General features: G+C 44.4%; 1 protein-coding gene across 4 annotated transcripts; it reads left to right on the top strand.

Moving 5' to 3' along the window:
• The first annotated feature begins 579 nt into the window (after positions 1-579).
• LOC110500160 (tetraspanin-12) lies at positions 580-22,439 on the top strand. 4 transcript variants are annotated; one of them, XM_036957502.1, is made up of 8 exons: positions 580-1,257; positions 1,410-1,492; positions 2,041-2,123; positions 2,655-2,790; positions 7,809-7,874; positions 14,843-14,950; positions 15,143-15,286; positions 21,399-22,439. In XM_036957502.1, exons 2-8 carry the CDS (start codon positions 1,427-1,429, stop codon positions 21,729-21,731), a joined length of 936 nt encoding a protein of 311 aa, XP_036813397.1. In that variant the 5' UTR covers positions 580-1,257; positions 1,410-1,426; the 3' UTR covers positions 21,732-22,439. The 4 variants fall into 4 exon arrangements, with proteins under 4 accessions (XP_036813397.1, XP_036813395.1, XP_036813396.1 ...); XM_036957500.1 differs by having other exon boundaries at positions 581-784; positions 1,054-1,492; XM_036957501.1 differs by having other exon boundaries at positions 581-1,257; positions 1,352-1,492.
• Positions 22,440-22,717: the final 278 nt, after the last annotated feature.

The following is a 22,717-nucleotide window of genomic DNA, read 5'->3' as shown; positions in this document are numbered from 1 at the left end:
AAAAACAGATCGAAAGGCAATAAATTAAGATAACAATGCCTGCCGACCCGAGCCTATTGTTCCTCTTTTTAATGATTGATTATGTAGCCTATGGAGTAACTCATTCCTTCCCCTTTTCCATTCATGTTTTTTCTTAGAATGAGCTCAGAATCGACAGGGATAGTGATAGACTAACCGATAATCCGATTATCTAATGAAAGCTTTAGATGGCTGAGATATGCTCAGTGTTTCATAACTGAAGGATTGGCACCTTATTGATACAATAAATCATCAAGAATATGTATCAAGAAGAGTATGTGATAGGCCTATGTAATGTCATCCCACAGGGAATAGAACAGAATAGAACAGATCAGAAAAGAATAGAGCAGAATAGAATAGAACAGAACAGAATAGAACAGAATATGCACATGCACATGCACATCTGTGGGAGAGTGGTGACATATTACAGCATTATTGTTGCTCTCCCCAGTGAAGAAGTCCCATGATTTAGTCCCATCCCACATTTACTCCAGACAATAATCCTCTCTCCTCTTGACCAATGCATGCTATCTCTCGGAGGCGGAAAGCTCTCCACATTCCACCCCCCACTAAAGACCCATAGCCCTGCTGTTGCTGCTGCTGTTGTTCCTGCTGCTGCATTGTAATTAGACGAAGCGCTAGGACCCCGCGGACAACACTCTCTGGATGACACAGAACAAACTGCGAGTTGAGTTTTGGCCACTCAAACATGGAAATGTTGAACTGACAACGCAGAACTAACTCGGCACTCTGAATTGGACGATAGGTAGGCTAGGCCTATCATACCGCCACCGGGGGATTGTTTTTGTGGAGAGATCGATTTTGGGAATCAATGTCTACGTGCGCAACTGAAGTTTTATTTTATGGGTTTGGATTTAGGCTGCTGTGCAATAGTATGATTTTTAGTGTGTGTCGTTTGCTCTGGGTGTAAAAGTGCTGAACATTAATATTTTAACCAAATGGATTATGTTCATTTTGCGCAAAAGCTCTTATAAGAAGTTGTTTTGTTGTAATGTTCTGGATATGTTTTCGCAGTATACCTTGCTAAGTGAGTGATGATTGATTTGGATATGTCAGCACCGCTGAGCGCTCATCCGCACACTCCATCATTCCTGGACTGGGGAAAGTAAGAAACCACCTGTTGTGAATGCTTTCTGGAACTTCCCACGGATATACCTCGGCGGCTAAAACAAGACATTGGAAAGGCGTGCCCAGAACGCACAGAGACATGTAAAGCCGGTATGCTTTACACGGAACACTGAGAACTCGTTTTGTATTCATGGGACAGGCACAGGCTAATAATCCTATTTTAATTTATTTATATTACCTGTAGTTAATTATGTCGCCATGGTGGCACGGGTTAAGATGATGAGTCCTGTCTTGGCCACCAGTTGCTGTTGCGCTCAGAATGGCTCGCGAGGACGCGGTGAGGTGCCTGCGCTGCCTGCTCTACGCCCTCAATTTACTCTTCTGGGTAAGAGAAGCGGAGACCCCCAGCAGGTGGCCTGGTTGTGCCCGCGCACACGCTACACAATGCAGACAACTTTAACCCCCCCCCCCCCCCCATTCCATCCACCCCAACGCGTGCCTCCATGGCGGAGTGCCTGCGCGAGGATTACAATATTTGATCATAATGGCCGGTTACTTTATACATAGGCCTGCACCATACATTGTAGAAAAACAAATGTGCAGAAACTGCACGTTTGGCATTCTAGTGCATGCTATTTATAGGCCATTACATTTGATAAGTGCTCCAGGGTTGTTGTAGTGGGTTATGCAAGTGTTGAACACATGGCAAAATGCCCCCTAGGCAAAATTCTGTTGCCATACCAATTCCCTGGATTGTATTTCACTGCCATAAGCTTTTTCAGACAAAACCTATTTTGAGTGGAAGTGTTTACTGTAGGCCTACTTGGTGAAACTGTAATGTTATGTGTGTGTCTGTGTGTAATGTGTGTCTGTCTGTGTGTTCTATCTCTCTCTATGTGTGTGTGTGTGTGTGTGTGTGTTATGCTCCCTCAGCTCATGTCGATATGTGTCCTGGGGGTGGCTGCTTGGCTCAGGGACTACCTGAACACTGTGCTCACCTTGACAGCTCACACCAGGTGAGTGATATGGATCTCAATGTTGTCACCTCTCAGTGGGCAAGTGGGCAGGTACTGGCAGGAACAGAAGGGAGATAACAGGGAGAAAGAGGGAGAGGAAGGTAATTAGTATATATGAGCTGGAGCAGTAAATAAGAAGAGAAAGAGAAAAGAGCAGAGGGCTGTTGGATTTATGTCTCACTTCCTCAACAAATCCCCTCGACTCATACCTGGCAACCTTTCCACAAATGATCAACCTCATAACGTTTTAATTCAACAGTGTCTTATCACCTAGACCTGTCCACAGATCACCATCTCACCCCTCACTGGCCCCTGACAGTAACTGCTGCAGTAGAGGATTCCTACATTCCTACGGAGTGTAATCACTATTTACTGCTGGCTGCTGTATTAATAATAATGCAACAGGCCACACAGAGAGAGAGAGAGAGGGGGGGGGGGGGGGGGGGGGGGAATAGCAGGATGGATAGATAAATAAACAACGAGTCTGCCAAGTTACTCTCCCCCTCCCCCCTCCCCTCTCTCTCGCTGTAGGCTGGAGGAAGCAGCAGTTCTCACCTATTCTCCGGCTGTCCATCCCGTCATCATTGCAGTGTGCTGTTTTCTTATCATCGTGGCCATGGTGGGCTACTGTGGCACACTGAAATGCAACCTTCTACTCCTGTCCTGGGTACGTGTCTGAATTAAATGAGCGTGTGTTTGCCTGTGTGTGTGTGTGTGTGTGTGTGTGTGTGTGTGTGTGTGGAAACTGTGACGAGCTTGGTTTAGTTGGAGAAGCGGGTTGTAATTGCTGTAGATCTTAGGTTTTCTTTAGCTATCGGTGTTAGTTACACATTTATGCAACCTTGAAATACATACACGCACACGCACATGCACATGCAAACACACACACAGTGTCCCACACACACAGTGCCCCACACACAGTAGCCCTCCCTATCTATCTTCATGTGCCATTGTCCTCATCATCTGTAATGTCCTCTACATCTCTTTAAAGTAATATTATTGTGCCCTCATAAACCCTGGAACAGGCCAGTCAATTCACCCAACAGCTACACAGTTGCGTAGTTCCATCGTTCATACACCAGAGGGAAATGCAACAAGAATTCCCCCCCCCCCCCCCGATTTGACAGCCGTTACTCATCTGACGCAGCGCCACGATGGTCATTCATCATCCCATAAGCGTGTGGCGCCGCGTCTTGTGTTAGCGAACGCCGCGTTCTGAGCGAGCGAGGGCCTGGTGCGGGGATGTTGCCGGTGTGCAGCGGAATGACGCTTCCGTGGATAAGTACAGCTGTAAAACTATTCACCGCTGCTGCTGTCTGAGCCTGCCTGAGTAATGGTACCCTGGGCACTGATGGACGGCCAGAGAGAAGGAGGGGGAAGCGTCATGGAATCCTGACCTGTTCACCGGACGTGCTACCTGTCCCAGACCTATTATTTGACCATGCTGGTCATTTATGAACATTTGAACATCTTGGCCATGTTCTGTTATAATCTCCACCCGGCACAGCCAGAAGAGGACTGGCCACCCCTCATAGCCTGGTTCCTCTCTCGGTTTATTCCTAGGTTTTGGCCTTTCTAGGGAGTTTTTCTTAGCCAACGTGCTTCAACACCTGCATTGCTTGCTGTTTGGGGTTTTAGGCTGGGTTTCTGTACAGCACTTTGAGATATCAGCTGATGTACGAAGGGCTATATAAATACATTTGATTTGATTTGATTTGAGAGCGAGAGAGAGAAAGAGAGAGCGAGGGGGAGAGATGGACAGATAAGTGTGTGATTATCTCAATCACTCACCACTGTCAGTGCGGGACAACAAAAAGAGAGAATGAAAGAGAAACAGGGATAAAAGTAAGGAGGTTAGTTAAGAGGTGGATTGAGTCAGAGCAGGTGAAGGGGAAGGAGAGAGAAACCCACTGAGGTACAGAGAAGAGAGAGAGAGAGAGAGACAACCCCCCAAAAAGCCATTTCCATCCAACCATGCATGCAGATGACTAAACAATGTATCATCTCTGTGCTTACAGAGCATGTGCTACGGAGCATTACTTTACTACGCATGTGTTGCATACATAACATGTATTCCCATACAGAAGCAATTGTGGCAGCACAATTCACTATTTCCATTGACCAATTGTGTCATGCATACAAAAACTATAACAAGGCAGGTACATGATTACTCATATTCCTCTAGAGTGGAAGGGCAGGACACCGGAGAGGAAAGGGTGGGGTGGCGCCTGTTTTGTGGCTCTATCTCCCAGGTGTGCTGTGTGGGGAGACAGAGAGGGAGGGGGTTCCTGTGTCCATCTCTCCCCGACCAAAGTGGCTGTATTCTGGGTCTCCCTCACGCTTCCTCACCCCTCCATTGGGACTTCATTCATTCCTCTCTCCTTGCAACTCTGCCCTGGCATTCTTGTGTTTCGCTGGCGCACTGTGGAGACAATATTATCTCGTTTGAGCAGGACAATGGGTAACGCTATCCCACAAGTCCCCACCCGCTTATGGAGAGGTGGCTGAGGGGGGGGGGGGGGAGTGGCGCTTGGGTTACCCACGCACCCATTCACCAGCTGGTGTGTCCCTTTCAGAGGAACGCCTCCCACAACCCCAACTCTGCTCTTTACCTGAATAACACCCCCCTCCTTCTTCCTTCAATTATAGCTGTGGTGGGCAATTGATGGTTCTCTGGCTATAAGCTCAGTTAAAACCTTTATATGTAATAGATAGTCATGTTTCTGTTGTGGACTAAGCAAGTGAAAAGCGTCAAAGCGTCCATTTAATGTCTCTGAGGGGTTGTTGGGATGTTTGTAGATGTTTACATGCATGCAGTGGTGCGTTGTGGGATATTGTGGGTATGTTAGGGACGACTGCAGGGTCTTAAGTTTCTCTGAGACGCTGTTCCAGCGAACGCGGAGAAAGGTCGCTTAAAAATAGTCCCTCCTTAAAGACGCCAAACAAATCCCCCTTAGCCTAAACTTATACCTCTCCCCCTCTCGCCCTCTCACTCGGTCGTTCCTCCACCTCTCTTTCCCTGTCTTCCCTCTCTCGCCCTTGTATACGTACGTGTTAATTGAGTATCAGCGAGGGAAGGGAAATATGCTGTAAGTCTCTCTACACAGGAGGAAATCCATTCTTGGAAGCCTTGACATTCCATTCAAACAACTGCAACCCTCCTCTAACCTCAGTGTGTGTGTGTGTGTGTGTGTGTGTGTGTGTGTGTGTGTGTGTGTGTGTGTGTGTGTGTGTGTGTGTGTGTGTGTGTGTGTGTGTGAGAGAGAGAGAGAGCTTTCTCCCTAAAATGAAATGTGTAAAACATAAAGACACATCTCTGTGAGAAAGGTAATACACTGAGTGCACAAAACATTAAGAACACCTTCCTAATATTAAGTTGCACTCCCCTTTGCCCTCAATTTGTCGGGGCATGGACTCTACAAGGTGTCGAAAGCTTTCCACAGGGCTGCTGGCCTGTGTTGACTCCAATGCTTCCCACAGTTGTGTCAAATTGGATGGATGTCCTTTGAGTGGTGGACCATTTCTTTTTTTCAATTTAAAGTTTTATTAAGTTTTCTTGTTTTTCAATCAACCAACAATACACATTCCACATTCACAGATGTGACAGGCTTAAAAAAAAAGAAGTTAAAATATATAATAATAATAATAATTTAAAAAAAATACAATTATAATAAAAGATTAAGAAAAATAATAAATGTTTTTTTGTTTGTTTTTTTGTTGGTATATATATATATACATACATGCACATATCCACATATACACACACATACACATACGTACACATATACATACATACATTCACACCCATACACACACACACACATCCTACGTACTCACAAAGAATAAAATAAAAAAACATATATAAAACTAAACTTGCAGCAGCACTATCAAGGTTCTTATCAGCTATTTCTAGCCTTCGCTGAGGCGACGAGCCAATAATTAGTTTTTAGATTTTACAGCACCTTACACAACATGTATCTGCACATTTCCCCAGTCACCCCGTTCACTCTGTCCAGTTTGAAATATAGTTGAATAGTGGAGACCAGAGTCTATCAAACTTGGGCTGTCTCTTGTGGAGGTCATGAGCTTTTCAAGAGGGAGAAAGTCAACAATCTGGTCAATCCACATTATAAATGTAGGAGAGGTATTAGAGGCCCACAATAGAAGAATACATTTCTTAGCAAAGTATGTAAAAGTCATAAGCAAATTTTCTCTGTCAGGATCAAGAACCAAGTCCTGCTGGGCATTAAGAAGATAGATACACGGGGTCATATCAAACTGTACCTCTAGTATTTTCTGTGCAGCAGTATTGCCCGAATCTGGCAATCTCTCTACAGCTCCAAAATACATGCATATAGGTTCCACTGTCAGAGGTACATCTTTTACATTTAGGAGACATATCTGTTTTCATTCTATGGAGTCTCAAAGGAGTGTAATAAAATTTGTACAAAAATGTGTAATTAGATTCTTTCATTTTTACATTAGTAGAGGTGCAGTATACCCTGTTGCAAACCTCCACCCATGGTGGACCATTCTTGATACACACGGGAAACTGGTGAGTGTGAAAAACCCAGCAGCGTTACAGTTTTTGACAACCTCAAACCGGTGGACTTGGCACCTACTACCATATATCGTTCAAAGGCAATTCAATATTTTGTCTTGCCCATTCATCCTTTGAATGGCACACATCCACAATCCATGTCTCAATTGTCACACACTTAAAAATGATTATTTATCCTGTCTCCTCCCCTTCATCTACACTGATTGAAGTGAATAAGGGATCATAGCTTTCACCTGGTCCGTTTGTGTCATGGAAAGAGCAGGTGTTCTTAATGTTTTGTACACTCAGTGTATATGGAAGCTAGAAGGGGTCGAGGGAAGTTTCATATTCTCTTCACACCTGGAAATCGTCCCTGTAGAATGGTGAAGTATTGACGTACTGTTTGTGTATGTCTTGGTATGTGTGTGAAGGAGTGTGTTAGAGGGGGGTTCGAAGGGTGAAAGGTCACACTCTGAGAGAGAAGAACACAGGGGAGATGTTTTTGAGTGGTGAGATGATTTTCTGGGTGAGAGGTGTGTGAGTGTGTGTCTGTGTTGTTTGGGACTGGCCTGCTCTAAATGGAGTGTTGCACTAACAAAGGCGAGGCAGAGCCATCTGTCTGCCAATAATATCTACACTCCAAACAAACAGGCTGTCAGACATACCCTGTACCACTGACATGCCCCTAATAGAATAGCTGACACACACATTACTCTTCATAAGACCTGTGTTTGTCTGGTGTGTGTGTGTTTGTGTGTGTTTGCACAGCTGTCTTTACATGAAAGTCTGAAAGATTGAAAATAGTAGTGTTTTCTGTTGTGTTTATGTGAAATTGTGGAAATAGGTGTGTGTGTGTGTGTGTGTTGTGTCTGTATGTGCATGTATGTGACATGAGTGGAACAGGCGTCTGGAGATTGAAGCACATGACATCACTACTCATTGTGTGGGAGCACTCTTTCTCCCACCATCCACCATGACGATCAATCACTCAGACAAGACACTACACAGTACATCTCTGGCTTGCCTCAACACTAACATTCTCTCTCTCTCTCTCTCTCTCTCTCTCTCTCTCTCTCTCTCTCTCTCCCTCTTCTCTTCTCTTCTCTTCTCTTCTCTTCTCTTCTCTTCTCTCTCTCTCTCCTCAGTACTTTGGCAGTTTGTTGGTGATCTTCTGTGTAGAGCTGGCCAGTGGGGTGTGGACGTATGACGAGGTGAGTGCAGCACAGATTTTCTATTTGCTGTATTTCTATGCTGCAGCTCTATGTGTGGTGGCCCTATAGGCCTGTCTATATTTTGTTCTGTGCTATGAATAAACATGAATGCTAGTCATGTCCGGCTCTGCTCAGAGAGCTCACCTCCTTCTCTGCTTACTGGGGCTACCCAATTAACAACATGACCAGTGCAGGGCACAGGCCAAAGAGCACAGGGAAATGGTACTGATGCTATATATGAACAACTGGAAAATCTAACTGAAAGAAACTTCCAGCATCTGAAAATTCCACAATGTCCCTAAAGTGTTGTTGGGTGAAACCAGGTTCCACTGCGTTTTTTCATTGTACCCCTCTAATCAGGGACTGATTTAGACCTGGGACACCAGATGGGTACAATTCATTATGAGGTAGAACAGAAAACCAGCAGGCTCCGGACCTCGTAGGGTAAGAGTTTAATACCCTGAGATAGGTTATAATTGTGTCCCCGTTCCCATCCGTCCCTCGTTCCCCTCCCTCCCCCTACCTACTTTCCCCCTCCTGCTCAGGGTGTGGGTGTTTCAACACAATGGGCAGGGCTCTCTATTACAATGGGTTCTCCCCTACAGGGCTGCCCCTCCCCTGGTCCAGGGGCTTATCTCTCCACCATGAAAGAGCCTACAGTGGCTTTGATGTCCCCTCACAGTATGTGGGACTCGCTCCGACCGCGCAGGTGTGTTTGTGTTTGTGTGTGTGTGTGCAGCACCTGGTCACTGGCTAGAGCAGTGTGTATGGAAAACTGAGAAAGTTGTGTGTGTGTATGTATGTGTGTGTGTGTGTTTGGTACTTGGCTATAAGCCAGAGGATGTGTGCGTGTAGCACTAGCACCTGGCCTTTGAGTCCACAGTGCCACTCGCCTCCCTCCTAATCAGAGTGTGAAATGCCGCAGGGGGCTGTGGGTATTGTAGTCTTTGTGCCTTGTCCTTTATCAGAACCCTGCTAGGGCAGCACCAAGGTGACGCACCTGGCCTCAGGGGAATTCTGGGTAACCTGGGTCATATTATGCTTATCACAATCTCATTACAAGACCAGAGGAGAGAGGGATAAAGAGTGAAGGAGAGAGGAAGGAGGAGGGGATGGAGGCCCAGGGGTGAGTTAGGTGGAGGTTTTATTAGAGAGGAGAGGGGGATGAGTTATGCATGCTAAGTGTGTCCAACTGTGGGTCTGCAGATTAGCTCTAGTCTGGTTCCCCAGAGCCCAGACAGGGGTAATTGTTTAGACAACAAGCCATCGTCAACCTCAGCCACTACAGACTGGAGTGTTGGAGGCCTGGGAAACACTAGAGAAGAGAGTCAGAAGTTGTGTGTTTGAAAATAATTGTGGCATGGTCAGAGGATTGGATTATATAACTAGGCTTGAAACAGAGAGCTGGTAACTAAATATACACCACTGTGACTGTTGCTCCAGCACGGTTTCAGGGCTTTCTGTTGAATGCCTTGTGACAATAATACATCAGCTGTACATGAAATGTTCTCAGCTGAAGTTGAACTGAAATATATGGCTGAACTGAATGTAACTATACTGAATGAAATGGAGTTTAAGGCTGACCCCATTTAGTCGACTGGTCGATTGTTTGGTCGATAGGAAGTTGGTCGACCGAGATTTCTCTAGTCGAGCTGTAGCAAAAATAAAATAAAATATCATGGTGTACAAGACCCCTGTCTGATTCGAGTCTGTCTGAGTGGAATGATCCATTGTGGAGGTCATGGGGATGGTACAGTCCATCACTAAGACATGTGCTGCTGAAATTGTACATGGTTCTATTCCGTAGGAACAATGGTGCAACACTAATAACAATTATATAATTTTTTATAACAGATGCGGTTTCTACCGCTGTTCCCGGTTCCGAAACACATCAGTGTGCTGTTGAATTGGCACCTCTTCCTAGACCATGTCGCTACGTGCATGATAGCAACGTTAACCAGCATAGGTGTTGAGAACAATGTGGTGGAGGCAGCAGCGGAGTTAGGAGATGAGAAAACAGCCTTTGCCTTAATTGTCTAAGAAAAGTGAGGAGAGAGGAAATCCCAACTAAATTAGGTCTATAATCAATAGCCGTTATAATAGGCTTTATAAATCATCCATATATATTTACAAAAATAGAGATCCTGCTTCTCTTTCCCATTTGAGTCTTTGTTTAATAGCCTACTGATTCTGTGAGCACCAAGCCTTCGTGAGCACCAACCACAACATGTCGGATAAACAATTTCACAAATTCGGCTGTTTTTTTAATCTTTGCTATGCTGTCATAAAGGCTTTACACTTTTTTTATCTCGTTAAAACCGCCTCTCTGGTATTATTTATGATTTATTTAGTGTTTTTCACACTGTTCCAAATGATCAGACAATTTATAACCCTCCTTTTTCCTTGATCTCCTTCTTATTGTTGGTATTACTAATATTGTTATGATCATCATTATTATTATAATAAGTAATGCCATTATTATTAGTAGGCTTACTATAGCAGCCTTGTATAACCACCATCGAGCTGCAGGCCTAGGAGCGCATCCTGTTCTGTCTTAATAGCGTTACTTACAAAGGCCTATATATCAATACTTACAGTTGAAGTCGGAAGTTCACATACACTTTGATTGGAGTCAATAAAACCGGTTTTGGAAGTCGGTTAGGACATCTACTTTGTGCATGACACAAGTACTTTTTCCAACAATTGTTGACAGACAAATTACTTCACTTAAAATTCACTGTATCACAATTCCAGTGGGTCAGAAGTTTACATACACTAAGTTGACTGTGCCTTTTAACAGCTTGGAAAATTCCAGAAAATTATGTCATGGCTTTAGAAGCTTCTGATAGACTAATTGATATCATTTGAGTCAATTGGAGGTGTACCTGTGGATGTATTTCAAGGCCCACCTTCAAACTCGGTGCCTCTTTGCTTGACATCATGGGAAAATAAAAAAAAATCAGCCAAGACCTCAGAAAACATATTTTAGACCTCCACGAGTCTGGTTCATCCTTGGGAGCAATTTCCAAATGCCTGAAGGTACCATGTTCATCTGTATAAACAATAGTACGCAAGTATAAACACCGTGGGACCACACAGCCATAACGCGTTCTGTCTCCTAGAGATGAACGTACTTTGGTGCGAAAAGTGCAAATCAATCCCAGAACAACAGCAATGGGCCTTGTGAAAATGATGGAGGAAACAGGTGCAAAAGTATCTATATCCACAGTAAAATGAGTCCTATATCGACATAACCTGAAAGGCCGCTCAGCAAGGAAGAAGCCACTACTCTAAAACCGCCATACGAAAGCCATACTACGATTTGCAACTGCACATGGGGACAAAGATCGTACCTTTTGGAGAAATGTCCTCTGGTCTGATGAAACAAAAATAGAACTGTTTGGCCATAATGACCATCGTTATGTTAGGAGTAAAAAGGGGGAGGCAAGCCGAAGAACATGACCCCAACCGTGAAGCATGGGGGTGGCAGCATCATGTTGTGGGGGAGTTTTGCTGCAGGAGGGGCTGGTGCACTTTACAAAATAGATGGCATCATGAGGCAGGTAAATTATGTGGATATATTGAAGCAACATCTCAAGACATCAGTCAGGAAGTTAAAGCTTGGTCGCAAATTAGTCTTCCAAATGGACAATGACCCCAAGCATACTTCCAAAGTTGTGGCAAAATGGCTTAAGGACAACAAAGTCAAGGTGTTGGAGTGGCCATCACAAAGCCCTGACCTCAATCCCATAGAACATTTCTGGGCAGAACTGAAAAAGCGTTTGCGAGCAAGGAGGCCTACAAACCTGACTCAGTTACACCAGCTCTGTCAGGAGGAATCGGCCAAAAATAAGCCAACTTATTGTGGGAAGCTTGTGGAAGGCTACCTGAAACGTTTGACCCTAGATAAACTATTTAAAGGCAATGCTACAAAATACTAATTGAGAGTATGTAAACTTCTGACCCACTGAGAATGTGATGAAAGAAATAAAAGCTGAAATAAATAATTCTCTCTACTATTATTCTGACATTTCACATCCTTAAAATAAAGTGGTGATCCTAACTGACCTAAAACAGGGAATTTTTATTCGGGTTAAATGTCAGGAATTGTGAAAAACTGAGTTTAAATGTATTTGGCAAAGGTGTATGTAAACTTCCGACTTCAACTGTATATAAGCTATAGTACTGTATCAATCATTCATTCGTTTGTTCATGTCATCACACAGCATACTAGTCATTCATGATTTGAAATCCGATCAAGCATTTTCATTTTATAATAAAATATCAAAGCGAAATTTGAATAATTAGCATAAACTAGAAATAAACAGTTCCATTTTGGAAATTGCAATAGACTCTCTGTTATGCTTATAATTGATTTAGTGTTGTTTATATTGTTCCAAACGGTCAGAGAAATGATTTTGTAATCTAACAGCTCCTGTTTGCATGCAGCACTTGCTCCTTACCTTATTTTTTCTTGATCTCCAGTATTTTCCACAGCTAGTCAAATTTATTCCACACATTTTTTACCTCCTGAGCAACCAGTAAACATTCCCCCGTTTTAAGTTTATTTGTCAAGTCCTTTGCATCCACTTTGATGTCACATGTGTTACGTTGTTCAGAGTTTGTTATAACCAATTTATTGATGTGAATGTGATATACTATAGGTTCTAATAGTCATGTGCATGCGATGCATGCATGTGTCACGTAAAGAGTGCAAGGGCTGAGAGAACAGGGAATGTTTTTCCTAAACAAATGAGAGATTTTGGTGACTGAACTTTCCAGTCAGAAATGGCTGTAATTATGTTGCAGCTTCAGCAACACGGACAGCGCGATAAACACTGTTGATGTTATGTGATGGTCGCTGCAGCAGGGAGGAGAGAGAGACAATGAGTGATAGTCACACAGTCATGTCATTTAAAAAAAATACAACGCAGCAAGTCTGAGCCCGCCCTGGCACACTCAAATAAATTGTGGTTGGACTCCCTCTAGTCATTTGTGTGGATTAATTATTTAATCAAACAGTGCGCTTAAAGCATCAGACAAGCTCACTGCATATACAGTGCATTTGGAAAGTATTCAGATCCCTTGACTTTTTCAAAATTTTGTTATGTTTCAGCCTTATTCTAAAATTGATTAAATGTCTTTGATTTTTCAACAATCTACACACAATACCCCATAATGACAAGCTGATTTTACATTTACATAAGTATTCAGTACTTTGTATAAGCAAGTTTGGCAGCCATTACAACCTTGGGTACGATGCCACCAGCTTGGCACACCTATATTTGGGGTGTTTCTCCGATTCTTCACTGCAGATCCTCTCAAGCTCTGTCAGGTTCGATGGTTTTCATCAAGAATATCTCTGTACTTTGTTCCATTCATCTATCCCTCGATCCTGACTAGTCTGCCAGCCCCTGCCGTTGAAAAACATCCCCACAGCATGATGCTGCCACCACCATGCTTCATCGTAGTGGTGCCAGGTTTCCTCCACATGTGACGCTTGGCATTCAGACCAAAGAGTTCAATCTTGGTTTCATCAGACCAGAGAATCTTGTTTCTCATGGTCTGAGAGTCCTTTAGGTGCCTTTACGGAAGCTTCCAGCGGGCTGTCATGTGCCTTTTACTGAGGAGTGTGGCCCCTCTACCATAAAGGCCTGATTGGTGGCAGTGGTGTAAAGTACTTAAGTAAAAATACTTTAAAGTACTACTTAAGTCGTTTTTGGGGTATCTGTACTTTACTATTTATATTTTGGACTACTTTTACAATTACTTCACTATATTCCTAAAGAAAATAATGTACTTTCTACTCCATACATTTTCCCTGACAACCAAAATTCAACCTTATGAATGAGTAGCAGGACATGAAAATATTCCAATTCACGCTCTTAAAGAGAAAATCCCTGGTCATCCCTACTGCATCTGATCTGGCGGACTCATTAAACACAAATGCTTAATTTGTAAATGGTGAGTGTGCCCCTGGCTATCCGTAAAAAATAATATATATATATATATATACATTTATTTACCGGCTGGTTTGCTTAGTATATGAATTTGACTTTGACTTTTACTTGAGTAATTTTCTATTACTGTATCTTTTACTTCTACTGAAGTATGACAGTTTTCCACCACTAATTGATAGAGTGCTGCAGAAATGGTTGTCCTTCTGGAAGGTTCTCCCATCTCCACAGAGGAACTCTGGAGCTCTGTCAGAGTGACCATCGGGTTCTTCGTCACCTCCTTGACCAAGGCCCTTCTTCCCCGATTGTTCAGTTTGGCCGGTCAGCCAGCTCTAGGAAGAGTCTTGGTGGTTACAAACTTCTTCCATTTAAGAATGATGGAGGCCACTGTTTTCTTGGGGACCTTCAATGTTGCAGAAATGTTTTTTCCTTCTCCAGATCTGTGCCTCACCACAATGCTGTCTTGGGCTCTACGGACAATTCTTTCGACCTCATAGCATGGTTTTTTCTCTTACATGCACTGTCAACTGTGGGACCTTATATAGACAGGTGTGTGCCTTTCCAAATCATCTCCAATCAGTTGAATTTACCACAGGTGGACTCCAATCAAGTTGTAGAAACATCTCAAGGATGATCAATGACAACAGCATGCACCTGAGGTCAATTTCAAGTCTCATAGCAAAGGGTCTGAATACTATTTCAGTTTTTTGTATAAATGTGCACAAAAAAAAAAAAACGTTGTCATTATGGGGTATTGTGTGTAGATTGATGAGGGAAAAAAATATTTAATCACATTTAAAATAAGGCTGTAACGTAACAAAATGTGGAAAAGGTAGTTGTAGTTGAAAATGGAAAATGAAGATGATTTGTTAAAACACATAGAATGTGCCTATATATGGAAAAATAAACGTTTGAAAAATTGGTCGAAAGAACAGATGACTCTCGGTCGACCAAGATGTATTTTTGTCGGGGACAGCCCTAATGGAGTTACACTGTTATGTTCTGTCCAAGCCTTTAGTTCATAGGTCAGATATGATCAGTCTGAAGTCCAGGATGCCCAACTATGGCCTGCAGCGTTACCAGTGGCTAACACACACCTGGAACACCTTCCAGACTGAGGTGAGAGGTCACTACCCCAGAGTTCACCACCCCAGAGGTCACACACATCCTACACAAACACTTAGTGGTTTTATAAGATATTACATGTATTTATGAGAGGTTATTAGTGTTTTAGTGCTTTGAATATGCAAGATTGTTAGTTGTAAAGGGCTGGTAATGTATGTAAACTTTATTTGACTGTGTGTTCCCCAGTTTAAGTGCTGTGGGGTCATCTACTTCACTGATTGGCTGGAGATGACAGAGATGGAGTGGCCACCAGACTCCTGCTGCTCCAATCAGTATCCAGGTTGTGCTCGCCACGCCCACTACCGTGACCTCAGTGACCTTCACCAAGAGGTGAGTACCCCAGTGACCCTTTTATTATTACTTTTTAATGTTATTTAACCTTTATTTAACCAGGTAGGCCAGTTGAGAACAAGTTCTCATTTACAACGCGACCTGACCAAGATAAAGCAAACGAGTGCGATAAAAGCAACAACACAGAGTTACACATGGGATAAACAAACGACCAGTCAATAACACAATAGAAAAAGTATATGTACAGTGTGTGCAAATCTAGTAATGGAGGTAAGGCAATAATAAGGCCCTCTGACCTCATAGCAAGTGTTAGGTGGTGGTTAGACCTCTGTTGACCTGTTCACCTACTGAACCCTCTGACCCTACCTTGAAAAGTGTTATGATCATTACAAATTATCATTACGGCTCTCTGAAGCCCCAGGTGGATCTGCCAATGCCTTATTGACGTACCTTCCTCTGTGACATCATCAGAAAGGGACACACAGGCTTACATTTTCCCATTCACCAATTGAGTAAACCTGTTAGTTCAGAAGAGACAGAAACAATAACAAGAAACATTTTGATATATCAAATAAAATCAAATCAAATGTATTTATCTAGCCCTTCGTACATCAGCTGATATCTAAAAGTGCTGTACAGAAACCCAGCCTAAAACCCCTAACAGCAAGCAATGCAGGTGTAGAAGCACGGTTGCTAGGAAAAACTCCTTAGAAAGGCAAAACCTAGGAAGAAACCTAGAGAGGAACCAGGCTATGAGGGGCGGCCAGTCCTCTTCTGGCTGTGCCGGGTGGAGATTATAACAGAACATGGCTAAGATGTTCAAATGTTCATAAATGATCAGCATGGTCAAATAATAATAAAACAGTAGTTGTCGAGGGTGCAGTAAGTCAGCACCTCAGGACTAATTGTCAGTTGGCTTTTCATAGCCGATCATTAAGAGTATCGATACTGCACCTGCTGTCTCTAGAGAGTTGAAAACAGCAGGTCTGGGACAGGTAGCACGTCCGGTGAACAGGTCAGGATTCCATAGCCACAGGCAGAACAGTTGAAACTGGAGCAGCAGCACGGCCAGGTGGACTGGGGCAAGGAGTCATCATGCCAGGTAGCCCTGAGGCATGGTCCAAGGGCTCAGGTCCTCCGAGAGAAAGAGAGAAAGAGAGAATTAGAGAGAGCATACTTAAATTCACACAGGACACTGTATAAGACAGGAGAAGTACTGCAGATATAACAAACTGACCCTAGCCCCCCGACACATAAACTACTGCAGCATAAATACTGGAGGCTGAGACAGGAGGGGTCAGGAGACACTGTGGCCCCATCCGATGATACCCCTGGACAGGGCCAAACAGGAAGGATATAACCCCACCCACTTTGCCAAAGCAAAGCCCCCACACCACTAGAGGGATATCTTCAACCACCAACTTACCATCCTGAGACAAGGCCGAGTATAGCCCACAAAGATCTCCGCCACGGCACAACCCAAGGGGGGGCGCCAACCCAGACAGGAAGATCACGTCAGTGACTCAACCCACTCAAGTGACACACCACTCCTAGGGACGGCCTGAAAGAGCACCAGTAAGCCAGTGACTCAGCCCCTGTAATAGGTTTAGAGGCAGAGAATCCAAGCGGAGAGAGGGGAACCGGCCAGGCAGAGACATCAAGGGTGGTTCGTTGCTCCAGAGCCTTTCCGTTCACCTTCACACTCCTGGGCTAGAATACACTCAATCATATGACCCACTGAAGAGATGAGTCTTCAGTAAAGAATTAAAGGTTGAGACCGAGTCTGCGTCTCTCACATGGGTAGGCAGACCATTCCATAAAAATTGAGCTCTATAGGAGAAAGCCCTGCCTCCAGCTGTTTGCTTAGAAATTCTAGGGACAATTAGGAGGCCTGTGTCTTGTGATTCAACAGAAGATCTCTTTGTTTCTTGGGACCTAGAACAAGCATCTCTGTTTTGTCCGAGTTTAAAAGTAGAACGTTTGCAGCCATCCACTTCCTTATGTCTGAAACACAGGCTTCTAGCGAGGGCAATTTTGGGGCTTCACCATGTTTCATTGAAATGTACAGCTGTGTGTCATCCGCATAGCAGTGAAAGTTAACATTATGTTTTCGAATGACATCCCCAAGAGGTAAACTATTTAGTGAAAACAATAGTGGTCCTAAAACGGAACCTTGAGGTACACCGAAATTTACAGTTGATTTGTCAGAGGACAAACCATGCACAGAGACAAACTGATCTAAACCAGGCCAGAACTTGTCCGTGTAGACCAATTTGGGTTTCCAATCTCTCCAAAAGAATGTGGTGATCGATGGTATCAAAAGCAGCACTAAGGTCTAGGAGCATGAGGACAGATGCAGAGCCTCAGTCTGATGCCATTAAAAGGTAATTTACCACCTTCACAAGTGCAGTCTCGGTGCTATGATGGGGTCTAAAATCAGACTGAAGCATTTCGTATACATTGTTTGTCTTCAGGAAGGCAGTTAGTTGCTGCGCAACAGCTTTTTCTGAAATGTTTGAGAGGAATGGAAGATTCGATATAGGCCGATAGTTTTTTAATATTTTCTGGGTCAAGGTTTGGCTTTTTCAAGAGAGGCTTTATTACTGCCACTTTTAGTGAGTTTGGTACACATCCGGTGGATAGAGAGCCGTTTATTATGTTCAACATAGGAGGGCCAAGCACAGGAAGCAGCTCTCTCAGTAGTTTAGTTGGAATAGGGTCCAGTATGCAGCTTGAAAGTTTTGAGGCCATGATTATTTTCATTATTGTGTCAAGAGATATAGTACTAAAACACTTGAGTGTCTCCCTTGATCCTAGGTCCTGGCAGAGTTGTGCAGACTCAGGACAACTGAGCTTTGAAGGAATACGCAGATTTAAAGAGGAGTCCGTAATTTGCTTTCAAATGATCATAATCTTGGGGCGGCAGGGTAGCCTAGTGGTTAGAGCGTTGGACTAGTAACCGGAAGGTGAGGGGTCTTCGATACTGCACGGTACTGTCTTTCCAAGCTAGTCGGAAGACTTCCAGTTTGGTGTGGCGCCATTTCCGTTCTAATTTTCTGGAAGCTTGCTTCAGAGCTCGGGTATTTTCTGTATACCAGGGAGCTAGTTTCTTATGACAAATGTTTTTAGTTTTTAGGAGTGCAACTGCATCTAGGGTATTGCACAAGGTTAAATTGAGTTCCTCAGTTAGGTGGTGAACTGATTTTTGTCCTCTGACGTCCTTGGGTAGGCAGAGGGAGTCTGGAAGGGCATCAAGGAATCTTTGTGTTGTCTGGGAATTTATAGCATGACTTTTGATGCTCCTTGGTTGGGGTCTGAGCAGATTATTTGTTGCAATTGCAAACGTAATAAAATGGTGGTCCGATAGTCCAGGATTATGAGGAAAAACATTAAGATCCACAACATTTATTCCATGGGACAAAACTAGGTCCAGAGTATGACTGTGACAGTGAGTAGGTCCAGAGACATGTTGGACAGAACCCACTGAGTCGATGATGGCTCCGAAAGCCTTTTGGAGTGGGTCTGTAAACTTTTCCATGTGAATATTAAAGTCACCAAAAATTTGAATATTATCTGCTATGACTACAAGGTCCGATAGGAATTCAGGGAACTCAATGAGGCACGCTGTATATGGCCCAGGAGGCCTGTAAACAGTAGCTATAAAAAGTGATTGAGTAGGCTGCATAGATTTCATGACTAGAAGCCCAAAAGACGATAGCGTCATTTTTTTTGTTGTAAATTGAAATTTGCTATCGTAAATGTTAGCAACACCTCCGCCTTTGCGGGATGCACGGGGGATATGGTCACTAGTGTAACCAGGAGGTGAGGCCTCATTTAACACAGTAAATTCATCAGGTTTAAGCCATGTTTCAGTCAGGCCAATCACATCAAGATTATGATCAGTGATTAGTTCATTGACTATAACTGCCTTTGAAGTAAGGGATCTAGGCTACTGACATTCTGAATAGAGTGGAGATGATTTTCTTGGGGTTGGAGTTTTCTACTTAATACTTTCACAACAACCTGTTTCCAATGGGATGACTATTTTCAGCCTGAAATGACCTGCCATGTTCAATGGTGGGGAGAAATCCATACAACTCAATTAGAGCCAATCACAGGCTTGATAGCATAGTATGCCTTCTGGCTGCTGCGGTTGCCAGATTGTTGAGACAGAGTGCAGATATTACGCCTCATCAAGCCCACCAGGGGACAAGGTATGCTGCTGTCTGAGGCTGAAGGGAACACACACACAAAGTCTAGTAGGGGGTGAGGTACGCCAAGCAATGCCAGCTAGTCTGCCAGTAGGATACAGAGAGAATACAAAGCAAACTCACCGTAGAGTCTCTCTCTCTCTCTCTCTCTCTCTCTATTTCTATTTTTATATTTCACCTTTCTCTCACACACTCACAAACATACAGGCAGGCACACAGGCAGGCAGGTAGGTAGACAAACAGGTAAGCAGGCAGGCAGGCAGGCAGGCAGGCAGGCAGGCAGGCAGGCAGGCAGGCAGGCAGGCAGGCAGGTAGGGCCGCACACACTCAGTCTTCTTTCCTCCAGAGGGAAACACCCTCATCTCCCCATCTACAGCTCAATCACTGTCCTGGTCTAACCCCAAACCAACCCTGTCCCCTATCCCATCTTCAGCTCAATCACTGTCCTGGTCTAACCCCAAACCAACCCTGTCCCCTATCCCATCTACAGCTCAAACACTGTCCTGGTCTAATCCCAAACTAACCCTGTCCCCTATCCCATCTACAGCACAGTCACTGTCCTGGTCTAACCCCAAACCAACCCTGTCCCCTATCCCATGTCTGACCACCTCCAACTCAACATGTCTGTCTGCTGTGTTTAGTCAACAATGTTAACCCCCTAGCCGTATCAAAAGTTCCCCTGGCCATAGCAACAGTTCCTCTCCCCGTGGTCCAGGCCAAGTAGTGTGGCTCTAGCAGGGTTCTAGCAGGCCCGGTGTGCCCGGTGCAGACTGCTAGGCTGCCCATTGTCACCTGGGTGAGAGGTGCTGGGTGAGCAGGCTGTTCCTGCCTGACAAACACACCTGGATAGGCCTGCCTGAAAAAGATGGAGGGAGAGGGTGGAGAAAGGGGAGGTTGTGACAGTGGAAAAAGAGAGGGAAATGGGGGTGGGGGAAAGGGAGGAGGAGGTAAAGAGAGTCGATACAGGAAAAGGGGGAGAGAGAGGGAGGGAGAGAGAGGCCAGTAATTGTGTTAAATGTAAACTCTGAGAGGTTCTTATGAAAGGGTGTTTGCTGCTGCTGCTACGCCTCACTAAGTAAAACTAGGCATACAGAGGGACAAAGAGATGCTGTGTGTGTGTGCGTGTGTGTGTGTGTGTGTGTGTGCGTGTGTGTGTGTAGTGAGGATGAGTCAGTTAGTCAGTCAGTCAGTAGAGGAGGGAGTCAGTCAGTAGAGGAGGGAGTCAGTCAGTAGAGGAGGGAGTCAGTAGAGGAGGGAGTCAGTCAGTAGAGGAGGGAGTCAGTCAGTAGAGGAGGGATTCACGGGGAATGTGTAGAGGATCCTTTCTATCTCCTGTCTGTTTTCTCTTTCTTTCTTTATACCAGCCTCTCTCCTCCACGTTTACTACCCTTTCTCCACAGGACTTTCCTTTCCTCCCACTTTTCTCTCTCTCTCTCTCTCTCTCACTCTCTCTCTCACCTCTCTCTCTATCCCTCTCTCTCTCTCTGGCAGCAGTAAGGTGTAGAGTATCTCAGTCTGGTATGTAGCACCACAGAGTGAATATCCCTCAGTCAGGAAGTAATAGACTGGCCTTTCTACACCTCCACTACTACTCCCTCTCTTTCCACTTCTCTACCATCGTCCTCCCTTCCCCTACATCTCTCTTTCTCTCACTCTCTCCCCCTCTTTCTTTCTCTCCATGTACATGTTATTCATGTGATAGGATGAGAGAGCATTTTCATTTTGTTCCTACAGCAGATGTACATCTCACAGAAACAGTATGGGAGGTCTGCCCCTGGTGAGACAGACAGACTGAAACATTGAAACAACATTAATATTACATGAATGTAATATTGATATAACATGGATCAAACGTATGCCATATTTCAACATGGAAAAGCTTCAACTCTTGTTGTGTGTGTGTGTGTGTGTGTGTGTGTGTGTGTGTGTGTGTACTACAGGGCTGTGGGCCGAAGATCTACAGTTTCATCAGAGGAACTAAGCAGCTGCAGGTGTTGCGTTTCCTGGGTGTGTCTATAGGAGTGGCCCAGATTCTGGCCATGACCCTGACCCTAACCCTGCTCTGGGCCCTCTACTACGACCGCAAGCCCCCCGAGCCCACCCCGCCCGACCCCCCACCAGGAACCGACCCTGGACCTCTAACCATCACCCACGGACCCCAAGGGGAGGCTCCTAAATCGGGTAACACTCGCCTGGCTGAGGCCTGGTCCAATGCTGCGACCACGTCTAACGGACATGGACACACCCAGTTTGAGATGGAGAGGCTGTCCTAGTACACTGTCTACCCATCTGCCCCTCACACTACCCCTCACCCCTACTTCCCAGACACTGAGAGAGGGAAATAATAAGGGGATGAGGAGAAAGTGTGAAACTAGATGAGGGGAGAGAAGGGGGTTGAGAAAAAGAGGCTAGGAGCTATGAGAGAGATTGGGCACAGGTGCAGGAGCGTGAATGCCCCCCCATGCCCCCCTCTCTTTCCCGTAGGACAACAGGACAATGACATACTGGACTGTGGGACTTTTTGGGACTATTTTGTCACAGCTGGGATTGGAAATTGTAACGGAAACTAAATAACTAAGTCAATGCTTGCTCCTGTAGCGTCACCACTATCCAAAAGTGAGGAGCGGAGGGAATCGTTTTAGTTTTCCCTACATTCCTCCTCCTCGTTGGGAATGTTTGGGAATATCACCACTAGCACTGACTGGATGAAACCTGTTCAGCAAAGACTGCTGTAAGGACATGTCAACTATTCATCTCACTCAAAACACACCGAACCAAGGAAATTCAGTTTATCTGGATATTTGGAAATATCATGTCTTAATTTGACAGACCTGTTGGAATCCACAGGAACCACTCAGCTATATTCATGAGCGTTTGTGCACCAGTCAGAGTGTATTATCGTAGTCTACTATAAATGAAACATGATGTTGGCTATTTATTTCTGGCTCTGTGAGAGTAATGCATATCAGCTCAAACAATAATCTGTGCATTTGATCATTTCAGAGGGGTTGTGAACTATACTGTGTTGTTTGCCAAGGAATAATAACACAACCAAGTGTTTGTTCTCTGATACAGATCACTGTCAGCATGACAAACTTAGGGATGAAAAAGAAAATGTTATTTCATCGCCACACAGCACATATCATAAACATTTGAAGCGAACAGAATTCATTCTGGGAGAACGATGAGAACGATATGTGGGAGAGTAGGGTCTTTCATTCTGAAATAACATACCCTGCTTTCAGTGGGGGCTGCTGAG

This window comes from Oncorhynchus mykiss, chromosome 21 (assembly GCF_013265735.2).
Source record: "Oncorhynchus mykiss isolate Arlee chromosome 21, USDA_OmykA_1.1, whole genome shotgun sequence".
In the NCBI taxonomy this organism is placed as follows: Eukaryota; Metazoa; Chordata; class Actinopteri; order Salmoniformes; family Salmonidae; genus Oncorhynchus; species Oncorhynchus mykiss.
The sequence above is the reverse complement of the archived record's forward strand: the minus strand, read 5'-3'. Positions and strand labels throughout refer to the sequence as shown.

Coding starts and splice junctions, on each gene's coding strand:
- LOC110500160 (XM_036957502.1), top strand. CDS start 1,427: ATGGCTCGCGAGGACGCGGTGAGGTGCCTGCGCTGCCTGCTCTACGCC. Junction 1,493..2,040: donor CCCTCAATTTACTCTTCTGG/GTAAGAGAAGCG, acceptor ATGCTCCCTCAG/CTCATGTCGATATGTGTCCT. Junction 7,875..14,842: donor GGGTGTGGACGTATGACGAG/GTGAGTGCAGCA, acceptor GTTCTGTCCAAG/CCTTTAGTTCATAGGTCAGA.